General features: G+C 44.6%; 1 protein-coding gene across 3 annotated transcripts in view; it reads right to left on the bottom strand.

The window, feature by feature from the left end:
- Fife (regulating synaptic membrane exocytosis protein fife) overlaps window positions 1–15,733 on the bottom strand; it is a 55,414-nt gene that overhangs the window by 24,713 nt on the left and 14,968 nt on the right. For all 3 annotated transcript variants that reach the window (XM_018101991.3, XM_030383921.2, XM_089258990.1), the window contains 3 exons: window positions 7,534–8,102; window positions 3,829–3,964; window positions 1,524–1,861 (listed from right to left, as the gene is read on the bottom strand). In XM_018101991.3, the coding sequence (XP_017957480.1) occupies window positions 1,524–1,861; window positions 3,829–3,964; window positions 7,534–7,569 (510 nt within the window). In that variant the 5' untranslated portion in view covers window positions 7,570–8,102. The remainder of the gene's footprint in view (window positions 1–1,523; window positions 1,862–3,828; window positions 3,965–7,533; window positions 8,103–15,733) is intronic.

Here is a 15,733-nt window from a genome sequence, read left to right on the forward strand (position 1 = left end):
ACAAAGCTTGAATATTGGCTTTACTCAATACGAGATTAGAGCATCAAGGCTGCCGAGTAGCAGCAAGTAGTGCTTGCTGGGATATTTACAGTGGAAAATGGTAAACAAGATTTTTAGATTAAGCGACATGCTTGTCGCAATTTGCATTTGCATATATGGGCAATTATTTGAGTGGAATGCCTCCTCTGACTACCCAGATAAACAGCACACAGAACTGTGATGATAATGATGATAATATATCTATAATTATGTGAAATATTACAATGGCCACATTTCATTCGATGCGATGCGAGCAGCAGTATTAATATCATGCGGCGCCCCTATGGGTATGCAATGCTATCTGAATTCAGTGAGCATATCATCATCCAGTGCTCCAACCCCACTGCCCGCTGTCAGAAATGGCCAGCCCTGATGACAGCGGCTGGGACCGCAGTGTGGTCAAGCCAACAGCTGGCTGGAATGTCGCATGCGTTCATTGTGCAGACGTGGGCCATAATTACGCTCCTGTGGTCATAACTACATACGTGTGTGTGTGTGTGTAAGTTTGTAAACGTTGCTGAGTAACTGCTCGTGTGTGTGTGTGTGTGTATGTGTGTTAGTAACCGCCCACAAACATCAATTTCAATTAACCAAAGTGGCCAGTTGACGGACAAACGTTAAATTTTATGCGCAGGGCGTAGCCGGACACTTCAGAGCTATATACATATACATATACATATGTCGACGGCATGTTGAAAGCCGCCAAATTATCAGAAACTCAAGATAAAAGCTGCAGTCCCGTTGCCATTGCCGTTGCTGATTCAACAGATATGCGACTCTCTGTAGATGTCTCGTCAACTTGTTATTGTTGGCCCGTCAATGGACATGATGTGTGGCATTGATATATGTATGTATGTACGTGAACTGGCTCGGATTGAACGGTTCGAGCATGGCAGGCGGAGGGCTGGTTAGTTGTGGGCGTGGCCGCATGGCTGGGCAAGCAACAGGCCAGTTGCAAGTGCGGCCAGTGCCGGCAGCTGTCGGCTAATCTCGTTAATCTGGCTTTTATCTTGTAAATGCCACGAGGCGGAGCGAAGGCAACGATGGGCTATTGTTGCTGTTGCTCGGACTGTTGGCGGTGCTGGTGGTGTTGGTGGAGCGACCCTAAATGTAATCTAATTTGTGTGCAGGCAGCGGTTAATGTATGCCAATGCCACGCCTTTGTTGGCACGCCCTCGCAATCATTGTCACAGCCAGCAGCGCTTTAGTTTTTGCTATGGCGAACGGGAATTCCAGCGAGCCACTCACACAGACACACACACACACAGAAACTCAAAGAGCTATTGTTTTTCTTATTAATTAAGCGCCGCGGGATAATGTGTTTATTTTCGCCACGCCCACAAATGGACATTGCCTAGTGGCATGGAAACGTGTTGTTCATGTTTGCGCTGCAGTTGTCCACAGCTCCACCTCCATGGCTGGCAAGAACAACAACAACAACAACTACAACTACAATAGCAACAACAATAACAATCAACACTTACCGCATCCTCGTGCTCATCCAGCTTGCTGTAGCTGGCACAATCCTCGCACACGCGCTGCTGGCACTCGAAGCACGTCTTGTGGTAGTCGTCCGGCTTGAAGGACTTGAGGCACACCCGACACGCGCCCGCTCGGCGTCCGGGCTCCTGTTTGGCCGCGGCACCACCACCGCCGCCCCCCGTGCTGTTATTGTTGTTGTTCAGATTGCTGCTGACCTCCTGCTGCTGCTGCTGTTGCTGCTGCTGCTGATGCTGCTGCTGCTGATAGCTGAGTGAGCCGTAGCTGCCGCTGGTGTCCGTATCCGTTGGCACCAGCGACGGGCGTGGCGACATTTTATTAACTGCAACGAAAAAAGGAAAGAAACACCAACAAAAAAATGAGAGCTCAATAAAATGAACCACAAATGCAGTCAAGTCTCGCCCTCGCCCTCCCCTGGGCGTGGTCAGCGCCCTAGTAATTGACTTGTTGCTGGCAAAATGTGACCTGATTTCATAATTAATTCATTTGCAAATTGCTAACGTGACAGCCGCCGCCGACAATGACGACGACGACGGCGATAAATAAAATAAATGACTGCGATTAGCGATAGTCAAAACGGAAATTGCCGACAAGGCAGCGACAAGTGGGCGTGTCGCCGAATCGTCAATTAGCTAGGCCACACTACGTCGAACGTCAAAAGCGAAAGCAGCTCAAAGCGAGCCCACTGAAGGAATGATTAATATTAGAAGAAATGTGAGCTTAGCCATAAACATTATATATTTATTCTATTAATATTAAATATAAATTTGCAGACTTATTTTTTAATGAATGAATGATTTTAAAGGGTCGCAAAGGCTGGCATGGAAAAGGTTGCTCTTGCACAAAGATGGCTTTCTTTTGCACATTGCGTATACGCACAGTTGCACGTGCAGTTCTTTTTCTTTTTCGCCTGCGGCACGTAAGCCTGACATTCAGATGGAACGAGTGAAACAATGTTGGGCAGCCGCAGGGCAAAGTGAACATTTTCAAGTACACTTTAAATTATTAAATTGTGTAACGGCAGGGTGAAGTGCTGCTAGCATGTGTAGCTATTTGAAATAGTTTGTTGAGTGCAGCTGGAGTGCTGGTCAGTTCGCTAATAAAATGTTGCTAACAAGTGCACATTAAGTACGCTCAATTATGTGGCGATTCGGGGTCAAAAATATTTACACAAATTATGCACACAAACAGCAGCAGGAGGAGCCGAAGTACTTGACACTGTGACTGTGGATTTGTCTCGTGGGCAGACTCGGGGAGCCGCTGTCCAGTGGAGCAGAGTTGGTTAAATAAACATCATAAAATAACATTTCATTTCGATCTAATAAATCTGCTGTGGCCGCAATAAAAGCCAGAAGCCATCGCACAGTCAACTAAAATGCAATAAAAGCAAGAATAAACTGTTTCATTTTATTTTCATTTTCGTTTTCATTTCTCCCCCGCTCGTATTGACGAAACACAAATACTCTGCCGCAGAACAAACAGAAAATGTGATAATCGCATCTTAGCCGCACTCAATTGGCGTGTGATTGCGAGAGAGAAAATACAGATACATATATGCTGTACGAGTTTATATACGATTATCGAATGGGTCTCAGAGCCTCTTCAGAGCGTCTCATATTTCATGACATCGACTGAGCATCCGCCGCTGCAAGGGTATATTGACACGAAAGTCAACATGCTGCCATGGTGTGTGCGGTCGCTGCTGCTGCTAGACGTTTATTGACATTGGATTTGTGCTGTGGACACTAGTAAAAAATACAGTACAACTCTTGTTGTTTATGTCTGTCATAACAATGACTATGATAATGACAATGCCAATGCCAATGACTGCTTAATGCACTTGACTGCTGCGACGCTGACGGCGACCCTTGCATAATTCAATTTGCCCAGCGAGCGCATAAAGATTCGTTTGCTGCCAGATTAAGCGCCGTGAGCTAATGGGAAAACCTCAGCGGAGGCTGTTAGGGGGCGTGGTTGTTGTTTTGAGGTTGTGCTAGCTTAACGCATCTCCTGTTTCGGCTGATTGTTAAAAGTTGCGTGCACTCTGAGCGCTTACTTAGCTTTGGTCTTTTGTCTGCGCTCACGCTGCGTATACGTTATATTTTTGCAGGCATCCGCCAGCTGGCGCTTGGCCCTGCAAGGGCAAAGTTTTGTGCAAAGTTCAGCGAGCAGCTTTATGAGCACTTGAATAAAAATTCATGCCATAAATTCGCATGCACTTATGGACCCGAATGCCAATGCCAACTACCCCAACCCCCAGACCCCGATCCGAAACTTGGCCGAACTCACCTTTATCTGTCACGGTTAGCAGCGACGAGGAGAGCGTTGCCTTCATTTTGTTCAAGGCGCCCGTGTTCGAGGCGCCGCCGCCCGAATCTGTTGCATGCGGATGCCCCTGGTTCGCCTGCTCGTCGGTGGCCACCATCTGTGCGAGAGAAAAGAGAAGAATCGAATGTGGATGAGAGTTATAAATATTAATGGCATATCGAGCTGAAAGTTTCATTTGTGGCAGCTACAAAACATTTATAGGCGGGCATTGAGTCTTTAGAGTTTCAAATGCGATTTCTGCTTGTTGAAATTGAATTGAAACTGAATTCCGGAACGGTTTTATGGTCGTTTTCTTAACGGCACGCCAGCTGTTGCTCGGCTCTGCCAATGTATTTGTTAATTTTATTTGAATCTTCTTTTCACTTTTCATGCTGCCGCCTGCCGCCTGCCGCCTCCTGCTCCTCTGCCTCTACGCATATTTTTATAACGTCTTGCCAGCTCATGCTCATTTCGAGCATCGTCATTGTGCGAAGCACCGAAAACGCACGCAGGTGAAAAGAACGCGTTGCGTTTTATTTGATTTTGGGATATATTTTTTTCGTTTTTTTTTTTTTAGGGCTTTGTTTCTCTTTTTGTTCTCCGTTCATTGTGGCTGTACCTGCTGCTGGACCGGCTGCGGCTCAGGCGCAACAAATTGCCAAGAAATCGTAAAATGCGGCAAGCAATTTTTGTTTAAACTACGAAAAGTGCGCCCAGGCGAGCGGCTTTCAAAAATTGCCGTCATTCTTTTTAATGCACACACACATACACACACACACACACACACATATAGTGCGAACAACAACAACAATGGCTGACTGGTATGCTGGCTGGTAAAGCGACCAACTGAGCTGCCCCTCCACTCCACTCCACTCCACTCCGCAGTGACATAAGTGCTCTGCGTTGTCAGCATTTTATGAAGTGGAAATTTTCTATTTGCCAAAGCGATGGCGGCGACGAAACCGGAACAAACAGCCGTCTATGTTGGGCTATATACAAACCATCCCAACACACATACTCACACTCACTCTCACACTATCTCCTTCTCTGTCTCGCTCACTGAGACTAGACGCAAATTACGCTAAGTGCTTTTGGCTGCAACGTTTTTGGTTGCCTACCTTTCGGCGGGGCATTCGCCGGCACTCGCCGCTGTCCTCATGCTCAAACTAAGCGCTGCCTAGTGTCAGATTATGGTCGCTTTGTGCTCAGCTTGTGCTACATATTTGATGATGTCATTTCGAAGCCGGCCTCAAGGTAATATTCATGCTGCTGCGGATTTATGTATATGTTCTCTGCCGTCTACCAGCTAGCTGCAAACTATATAAGTATCTTTGGCCTGGCGCTACGCCTTTGGTCTGACACGCCTCTTAATTTATGTGCGGGCGAACTACTCTGGCAGCGTCTGTGGCGGCGCCTTGAGCTGGTGCTTAGCACGTGTAATTATTGCCGTGTTAATTTCGTCATTTATTATGAGCTCGCTCTTTTTTTTTTGTATTTGAAAGGGAGCCGTGTCTCGAGCTAGTTTCTTATTTAGTGCCAAAAATTATGGGCTGTCACACGGACATTTAAGAGCTGCTGATGCTGCAGCTGCTGTTGCGGCCAAGGACCGTCGTAAGCCACACAAAGCCATATGTGCGTCCTTTATGGCCGTAAAGTACGCTACATAAAATGCAAGTCAATATGTAATAAGAGCAGCGCGAGAGACGGGGCTGGCGCAGCATCAGCAGCTTTTCCCCGTTGTGATTGAAAGCGCACGAATTGCAGCTGACTGAACATGAAAATCAATAAAAAGCATAACCATGGCAGCCATTCACAACGACTCTGCCATACGCTAACAAATTGAGCCTGATTTACAACAGCGAAGGCTGTCGGGCTGATTGGCATTACGCTCACATAAATAAGCATGTTCCCATCGATGGATATGCTAATGCATGGCGTGCTTTTGGGGCATGCCAGCATGAAGGTAAAATAAATAACAGAGCCAAATTGTAAACATCAGAGCTGTGCACTAATGTGCTTATGGCTATGTGTATGTCTGGGTGTGTGTGTGTGTGTGCTCGTTGCAGCGAAAGACCACAAACAACTGTCAGCCGCAAGATGCAGGCAGCTAGTTACATTATGGTCTGGCATGCTGTGTGAGTGTGTGTGTGCGTTGGGTGTGTATATGTGTGCGTGTGTAAAGTTCAGGAAAACTATTAAGAAAATTACAGCACATAATTTACAACAGACGCTTGCTTGCTTGTATTTAAGCTTCTTTTTCTCTCTTTTAATCTCTTCCCAGCTCCTCATTTTCTCACTCTCTCCGTCCCTCTCTCTCTACACCACAATTACGCCCCGCTGATTGCCTTTGAAGTGAGTTTGCTGCTTTTTTAAAGCATTTTCCCTGGTCTTGCACAAAAATTGTGTGCGAATTTCGTTGGGCATTTAAATGGGCAAATAAACAGCTGAAGTTGGGGCAATCCTTTCACTCTGGCTCGCTGCTTGTTTTGACAGGATGTGCTGACAGTGAGATTGCTTAACTGTCACCAGCACATCATATTTTCTTGAGTCGGGTGGTTTTTGGGCTTTGATTTTGTGCTTCATTTGGTCTAATCAAAGTTTTAGGTGGCCGGCCACCTAAAGAAACATTTTTCCAAGCGCAACCAGGCAACTTCGCTTGACATTCGCTTGTTTCAGTTTACTTTTACTTCAATTTTTTTGTTTTTGCTCTTTGGTCCTTTGCTGCTTTTCTTAAAAGTTTTCCCAGGAATTTGGGGCTAAATTATTTTGAATGGAATTTACACTTTTATTTTGGTTCAGTTTCTTGGCTTTTTTCCCTTTCTCTCTTTCCTCTCTCCTGCTTTCATCCTCGCTTCGGCATAACCTTTCCGTATGTGAGTTTGCGTAGTATTATTGTTAGCCAAGCTTATGTCTAATTTTATTCCTTAGAAATGGGAAACGCCACACCCGACGGCAGGTGTTTGCCCAGAATTGAATCGCTTTGATTGCAGCCCCTTTTTATTTTATTCATGTATTTTTGATATTTTTCAGCTCGTCCTCTAGGTAGCACGCGGGCAAACTGGACTGAAATATGCAGTCAAGCGCTCAAAGCATTTACCGGACTTTTTAATTAAAAAGTTTTGTTTGTATATTGCTTTTATTTTGATTCGACCCGTTTCCCTTTCTGCGTCACGATTTAGCACTGTTTGCCATCCTCGATCGCTGTTTGAAAAAAGGCTTAAAATCATTGGCGCTGATATCGCCGATGTGCCTTTAAATGTATGCAGCTGGGCGGGTCATTTCAATTTCATTCGCAATTCATTTGTTTTTGCTGCATTTCAAACGGAAAACGCTCATTAAACTTTCAGTGCGAATAAAAAGGAAAGAAGAGAATATAATTAAAAAATCAATACGGCTTGCGAGTATGAAAAAGAAATTAAGGCATAAATTACGTTAGCAACTGTCAATGACAATAACAATGCGGATAACGCGACCAATTGCGCAATGGAGAGCTGTCTTAATGATGGCTTATGAAGGTGAATGAAGGATTTACGGTCGAGTGCTCGAGCGCGGCTGTTTGTTCTCAAAATATTGTTTTTTTGTCAGAGGATCTCTTTATAATTGGCATCATCGTTAAATGGGATTAACCAAAACGAAAGCAACTGCAAGTGGAAGTGAAAGTTCTCTTTAATTTACGCTTGCACTTACTTTCTTCATGAACGTCATCACATTTGTGGGCAACATTTTGTCGGAGCTTCGCGTTGCTACTTAAATTGCAATTAATCACGCATACGTCGCGTTGGTCGCTCGCGTGGCTGCTCCAATTTATGCTGTTGCGGCTTTTGTTTTGTTTCGCTTCGCCTGTGTCCGTGTCTGTGTCTGTGTCTGTGTGCGTTTCGGTTTATGCTGCCTTTTTCGTTTGTTTTGCACTCTTAAGCGGCTTTAAGTCATTTTTGTTTGGATTGCATTGTTGATGCCGATGCTGTTGCTGTTGGTGGTGTTGCTGCTGCTGCTGTTGTCCATTGTGTGCTCGCTTCAATTTGATTGAAAACAAATGGCCATTTGTCATGCGGCATGTAAATAGCCATTGACATTGTATAACGAAATCGTCCTTATAGCGTATGCAACACGGTCGCACGAACTACATGTTGCACATCAGCTTCGCGTGATTGATTTGTAGGCTGCGAAGCGCTTGCAGCCAGATGGCTAGAAGAGGTTTTCGGGGCCGACTTGGCGCTCGCTCGCCTTTAATTAACACCGGGTGTAATTTACAGCGCCTGCAATGAGTACAAGAAGTGGTAAGGGGCTATAATTAGTCACTGAGTCTAGGCTGGAAAATTGCCAGAGTTGTTATAAGTGCACATCATAGCCAAATCCCCGCCGGGCTTACACCGTACTTAACTTTTTGGACCGCCATAATTTTGCCAGCGATAAGTATCAACAGCGTTTGGGCTGCTCTTTCATACACACACACGCACACGCTCACACGCCCAGACACACACACTCTCACACACTTGACGGGGCGCTGAAAAGTCGATAGGCAAAAGTTTATAAGGCGGAAAATAATGTGTCGCGCTGCATGCAAAGTGCTTCAGGGCTTTGTGAGTTGTGAATTGTGGGCTGTGGACTGTGGGCGTGGCAGCGACGCGATAAACTGACCATTATAATGACGGCGGCTATAGCTCACAACTAGGTTAGGCAGTTCACTTGAAGTTGCGTGTAAAAATAAACTTGGGAACAAAAGCGAAAACGAAAAAGTAAGAAAGCTCTAGTCGAGACTGCTCGACTACAAAACCCCATGAGAAACTGATACATATATCTATAACTGATATATCACTAACTATTTATCGATTGCGTTAAATATTTATCGACCTCTGTCAGAGTCTGATCAGAGTCAGACTCAGAGAAACCCGGACCTAAGTTACATAAACCATTTTAAGTCTACGCCAACGATTGAATAGCGCTCTGAGCTGCATGACAGAAGCTGAATGATATAACACTCGATGGAAGATACATCTATGAAGCTTGTGGAAATGTTGATCATATTTGATCGCTAAACAGCAGGCGTAGCCTTTGAATGACTATGAATCTGTTCAGTGAATGCTGCAAAAACAAAACTTGAAACTTGAGTTACGGCAGCTGCCTGACAAAAGCTGAATATTAATTTCATTTACAGAAATATAAATGCTTTCAGTTTAGGTCCTCTAGTGAATTCATAGAAGAAGCAGAATTTCCGGAGACTGCATGACAAAAGCTGAATGGTATGACACTCGATGGTACATCTATGAAACTTGTGAAAATGTTGATTATGATTTGATCGCAGTATCAAAGGCATAGCCTTATAAATGATTATGAAACTGTGCTCGTTCAGTGAATGCTGCAAAAGTAAAACTTGAAACTTAAGTTACGGCAGCTGCCTGACAAAAGCTGAATGCTACGAGACTCGACGGAAATTCAACGATCAATGTGAACGACTGAAAATATGAAGCTTGTGTAAATATTGATTCTCATTGCTCACAAAATACAAAACATAACAATTTCATTTACAGAAATATAAATGCTTTTAGTTTAGGTCCTCTAGTGAATTTATAGAAGAACGGAGACTGCATGACAAAAGCTGAATGGTATGACACTCGATGGTACATCTATGAAACTTGTGGAAATGATTATGATTTGCTCGTAATATAAAAGGCATATCCTTATAAATGATTACGAAACTGTGCTCAACTCTTTCAGTGAATGTTACAAATGTTACAAAAACAAAACTTGAAACTTGAGTTAAGGTAACAGCATGACAAAAGCTGAATGCTACGTAACTCGACAGAACATCAGACTGAATAATATAAGTCTTATAGTCGAATATATTTTATCAGGCTCCAATGTTGAATATATTCATCAGGCGATAATGTTGCTATATACACGGACATTTAAACAAATTTGAAGTCTAGCTCTTGTAGGTTTTAAAAACGACGCGTTCATATTCCCATTTTTAATGGGTTCAGGGTATGAAAAGTGAGCAAAAAGAAATTGAAATTGTATATTTTTTTTGCAGGCTTACAGCTTAAGGAATTTCTGCCAGTATCTTAAAAAAATCATGCCTGGATATGCAGTATACGTCGCACAGTACTCAGCATCGGCTAGACCTCTCTTGCTTTACTCACTTTTCACCTGGCACTTTGAGAGTCCTCCTACGCATTTGTGTACTCAAGCTGGGAACTTAAAGTTCTGTCAATTGTTTTGCTTATGTCAGTCATTGTCGTCAGCTGGAGCAAATCCTTCGTGTGCTCGTAAGCTGCACAGAGCCATTCACAACCCTGGCGCTTTGTACAGCTTACGGAGCATTCAGAGCAAAGCTGTTTGCTCTTTCTTCTCTTGCCGGCTCTTAACTAAGAAATAGTTGCCGCACTTAGCAGCAGATAGCAGATAGTTTTCTCCCCCTTGCTATACCCTGTAGAGATTAAATCGACTGGACATGAACTGCAGAATTGAAGAAAATGAATCTATGCTTTGAAATGCATTGACTCGCTCCAGCTTCGATCTATTTCTGCTGAATTGATTACAATCTCTACCATTTGCTTTTGGTATTTTCTACCCAGCTACAAAGTATCTGCTGGCCAACTACATTCGTTTGCTGATTTCATTCTCTCGTTTGGCTTGGCTGCAGCATTATTAAATCAAATGACCCACATAGCCATTGAATCGCTCGATTTGCAGTCGATATACGATCTGTGCGAGCGCTTGCAACATTTGCAATTCCCACATCGAGTGGCTGGCTACAAAAATTAAAGACACTGCTCAGCTATTTGGCATGGTCCGAAAGTTTTAGCAACTTTGCGTAAAAAGAAATTGGCAAAGGAAATTTCATTTGAATGCATTGTTCATTGTTGGGTTATTTCTATCGTTTGGGTTGCTTTTGCCGTTTGTGTGCACATTACAAAAGTTCATAAAAAGCCATCGAAGCGCAGTTCGGAAAGTTTGCAGCCAACTGGAGGGCAGAGCCAGAGCCAGTGCCAGTGCCAGAGCCAAAGTCAGAGACGAAACTCGGAGATTCGTAGCAAATGGTTTGAGCATGACATGGAAAATGTTTACGCTAAATGAAATTTTTGACTTGCTAAATGAGTTGAATTCGCTCAACTTTATAAATGGCATTCGCAGGGGCAAAAAAAGAGAGAGAGAAAAAACTGCGAGTCAGGAAAATTAGTTGGAGCTCGAAGCTGTCAACATGCCAGCAACAGGATGGAGCTGCTTGCCGCGCCAAAGAGGACGACCAAGATAAATACAAATCAGGGCACGCTGCAATATGCGAGGCTCGGACGATATTCGGAGGGAGCTGCGCCCCCAGATTGTGTGTATGCAAAGCAAACTGTTACAAGCTGCAAGTGTTGGTTCGCCACGCCCATACCCAAGAGGATGTTTAAGAAGGCGGCGCCTCGTCTGGCAGCGCAGTGCTGCTTACACAAGCTAAGCGCGCCAGGATGTGCTCATAAATTGTAACTTTGGCTGCTGCTGCTGCTGCTGTTGCTGTTGCTGGTGGTGCTGCTTTCACTGTTGGCTGTTTGCTGTAGGCAACAAGCATGAAATCACATGAGCACACACACACACATAGAGGATGTCTGGCAAAGTTCCAGATGGTATGGTTGGCACATAGTTAATTAGCGCGAAATTGGCCAAACCGAGCCAGAGGCAGTTCGGGCCGAAGGCCTCGAGCCACACACAGTCAGCGCCATCGTCATCCTCAGCGCCGTCGGGTTTCGTCCTTTGCATGCTAATCGGTAACTGATCAGGATAGCCAATAATGTGAAAGGTCAAAATGTATGTGGCAATAATGCGTGCATTAGGCGAAATCAAACAAGATTTATCACACACGCCAAGCGACGAAGGACACAGGTCCCGAATTGTCACGCACAGGCGAGCCAAATCGAAATTGAAACGTTCGATAAATAAATACAAGCTAACAGGTTTTTTTTTTTCGTTTTGTCGCCGTCGCTGTTGCTGCTGCTGTTGTTGTTGCTGTTGTGCGTGCCACACGTCAGTGGAGTGTGGAAAGTGTATTGTAATTCAGAATTCCGGAACGTGCATGGGACACAAATTAACTGTTAAGCAGCATGCCATAATAAATGGCCAGCAAGTCCAGTCCAGATGAAACTGTGTCGGCCCAAATGAAGCATGAAGCGAAACTCAAATGGACCAGAGAAGCACAGCAGCCAGCAGCCAGCAGCTGAACTCAACTCAACTGGAGACGAACGGCAACAGTAGCTCCTCAAATTGCAGTTGAGAAATCGCAGTGCACTTCATAAATAAAGTGGATGGCGGCAGGGCGCAGGCGAGTCAGGGCGAGGGAGGGGCTTCACACAGCTTCATGAATGCCATGAATGAAGCGCTGTCAACAATGGCAAGCAACTAGTCCGGACTGCGTACAAAATTGAGTTGGAACATGAAGCATGAGGTGGCAGAGGGGGGGGACTTGCAACTGCAACTAGTTGCCCCCTGTTTGGCTGCGCTGCTGCACTGTTGTGTGGTTGCTGTTGAGGTTGGGACTTTGGCCAGCAACGGGATAAGATAAATGTTACATTTGCACCACATCCGGGTCGAGTTTTATGAGCAGTGGCCACGCTTAGCTGGGAGCCAAGAGCTGCTGCTGCGCAGCAGTAAATCAAATAATCTGACAATTGTAAGCTGATCAACTCAAATTAGCTGATAAATAAAATCTTGATTGAAAAGCCAATACCAATTTCCACAATAATCAATTAGGGCGTTTTATGACTGTGACTAAACAAACATGAAATTAGGTATTGGATTTCACATTATTAGAATGATACAACGCATTGAGCAATGCTGACCTTGGTTATAAAAACACTCTCTAATTCGATTAATTAGACAACTTGTCAGATTGATTTGGGTATCGACTGACTCATTGAAAGCAGTGCGTTTCAAGACGAGCCATCTCACATCTTTCAATAGCCTCTTCATGGCTCAGAGGGCATTCAAATAGGCCACAATAGAAATCAGTATAATAGAAATGCTATTCTTTTTAGATTGCCCTTTATGCTAATGTCATTAGAGCTTAACGAAAAAAGGTATAGAAAATGCGAAAAGGAAAATACTTGATTCACAACCCGAGCCGAAGGGTTACATCGACCCGCAGGCGACTCTTAACAGGGGCTAAATTAAGATTTACAATTTTTGTGAATCTTTTAATAGTAGATATGCGAATTTGTTTGAATAGCTATAATCTGATGGAAGGAAAATCGAACTGCATTTGATTAGCCGTCACTCTAGAAGCAGGATTATGTGAGGTTTTAAGCTAGCTTGATTTGAACATGTGTAGCTTATATAAGATTGAAGAGCCATCGCAACTAGTGTAATTGTAATCAGCGTTAATGAATACCAGTCCTATAATCAGTTGCGCAAGCAATGCTTAAAGCAAATTGCCCAACAGGTGAAGAGGAATAGATAATAACCATCTATTTGCAGTTCACAGCATTAAGCACAACCGCACATATGCGCAGGCCAGAAGCATTGTTGAAGCTTTTACCAAGCATTCGCTCCAAACCAAAACACACATGCGACATAGCCATTAATGTCTAACAGGATTTTTAATGAGTGGAAAGTGGAGCAAGGTGGGCTGAGGCATTTGGCATTTGGCATTTGCTTTTAGCTAGTGAAGCGTGAGCTCGATTCATTGTCAGCGCCGTTCGTCTAATTGACAGCGGGTGGCTTACATGTCGGCTGCGTAATGCAGGCAGCAACTGGCAGAGCACTCGGCAGGCAGAAGGCAGCGTACAGCGGACAGCGGGCAGAGGGCTATCAACTGTGCTGAAATCAACGCACGACTTTAAGCAACTGAAATTAAACATTTAATTGCACAAAGTAAACAACAATGCGATAGCAGCATGATAGCAGCCGAGTGGCTGGGCCTCCAGATTGATGTTTGAGTCGCAGCAGCTGGCTGCTGGCATTGGCCATGCGAGGCACGTAGCTGCCATCCAAATGAAATGGAACTACGCCCCTCAAAAGGGTATGATGCGGCCCGGGGCGTGGCTGTTGTGTTGACAACGGCATTTTTAGCCAAGACTGTAGCAAGCAAACGTTTGAGACGACTCTTCTCGGCGGACTGGGCTGTTACTTTGACATTTGCCTAAACTCCAACTCAAGCTCAAACTGAAACTCAATTATTCAAATGCCGCTGATGCGAGTGCCTGTAACTGCGTAGGCGTGGCTCATGTGCCGATATCCGCAATTTGCCATTTAATCAGCACGGCTCGTGCTGCTCGAAAACCATTCGCTCAACGTGCTCCACTGAGAATCATGAGGAGTCTGGGCCACAAGCTCAACTGTTTGCTGCGGTCGGGCCCAACAGTTGTCACTTGTTGTTGCTTTCATCTTAATTGAAATCAAATCAAAGTGATTTCACTCTCAGAATGTAATTGTGTGGCATGCTGCGTGCCTTTGTTCTGCTCTTGTCATGCCAATCTCAGCTGTTGCTAGTGTTGCTGCTGCTGTTGCTGTTGCCATTGCTCGCAATTTATTGGCCCACATTTTTGGCCGGAATTGTCTGTCGTTCTGCTAATGATTTCCTATTGTTCCTTGCGGTCTATATATTTCCAATTTTACACTAAATTTGCTGGAGCTCTGCTGTGTGGCAGCTGCCATATTGCGACTTGAATTATTTACTCCGAAATGGCATTGGCTGTCGAATGCTCAAGGGAATCACCTACAGTTGGGCTCTCAGTGCTTATTAGATCAAGCAGATTACGTCGGGTCCTTAGTGCTTTATTGTGTACTTATAATTTGATGTGCAGCAGCTAGCTGTAAATGCGAGCGGTTAACACGTCCTGCGCAGCTGCAGCATTACGCGTCAGTTCGGTTAGCGCACATTACGTATACGCAGCGTTTACGGCTAGGTACACCGAAAAGCACCAAGACCAATTACGCATACGCAGCGTGCCACATAAAACATTTGAAGTCACGCGTCGCGACACCATTAAACGAAATCAACTGAATATGGGCAATATAAAAAGGCGTGTAGCTCATTTAGGCTGGGGCCAGAATGTGCAATGCGGTTGGCCATTTGCCTGCATGACGGCACGCAATGAAACCAAAACCAACGGAACTCAGCTGTTGTCCTCAAGGCCAGCCCATCCAGCCCAGCCCCGACCCCCGGCCGTTCCCTGACGTGTGGCAAGGCAGCAATGTATGCGTGGCAGTCAGACATTTGTGATGTTACGCTGTGAGCTCCAATTGGAAGTGCGTGAAATTCCACGCACTGAGGCAGGCGCTGCCGGCTGGCCAGACGTTCGCTCGCTGTTCGAGAGGCGCGGCCAAGTGCATAAATTTTGATTTATTTGATTTAATTAAATGTAACTGAAGCCGCATAAACAAATCACGTCTGACCTAGTAAATTAAATCAAACTGCTAAAGAGCCACGACAAAAGCGCGCAAATCCCTAAGTACAGCGAAAAAGGGTTTAATGGCGGCCAAGTGCTGGCTCAAACGCTGGAATTTCAGCAGCGAGAACAAAGTGACCGCAATTAATTAGCCGCAAGGAGATGCAAACTTTGCCGCGTCGGCAATAAAAATAATGATAATGCTTTAACAAAGAATGGCGGAAAAACATAGAACAAAGAAGAAGAAATCGTGTATAAAGCAAGACTTGGGCACTTATCAGCAATAAAATGCATTAATTTGCTGGCATAAATGCTTAAAATAAAATAACATGGGTAAATTGTGAATGGGGACGGTGGAATTACGAGTTCGTAGAATTGCGCATGAAAAATTCACGTATTTGTATATTTATTGTGGTTTCTCATATGCGAAACGGCAGCCGGCGGGCGGTGAGTGGCAATGTCAGTGTCAATGTCAATGTCAGTCTCAATGTCAAACTGTCTTCCAACGTAACAAGCTAACA

Source organism: Drosophila navojoa, chromosome 4 (assembly GCF_054131105.1).
Source record: "Drosophila navojoa isolate 15081-1374.11 chromosome 4, UAZ_NAV_1.0, whole genome shotgun sequence".
Classification (NCBI taxonomy): Eukaryota; Metazoa; Arthropoda; class Insecta; order Diptera; family Drosophilidae; genus Drosophila; species Drosophila navojoa.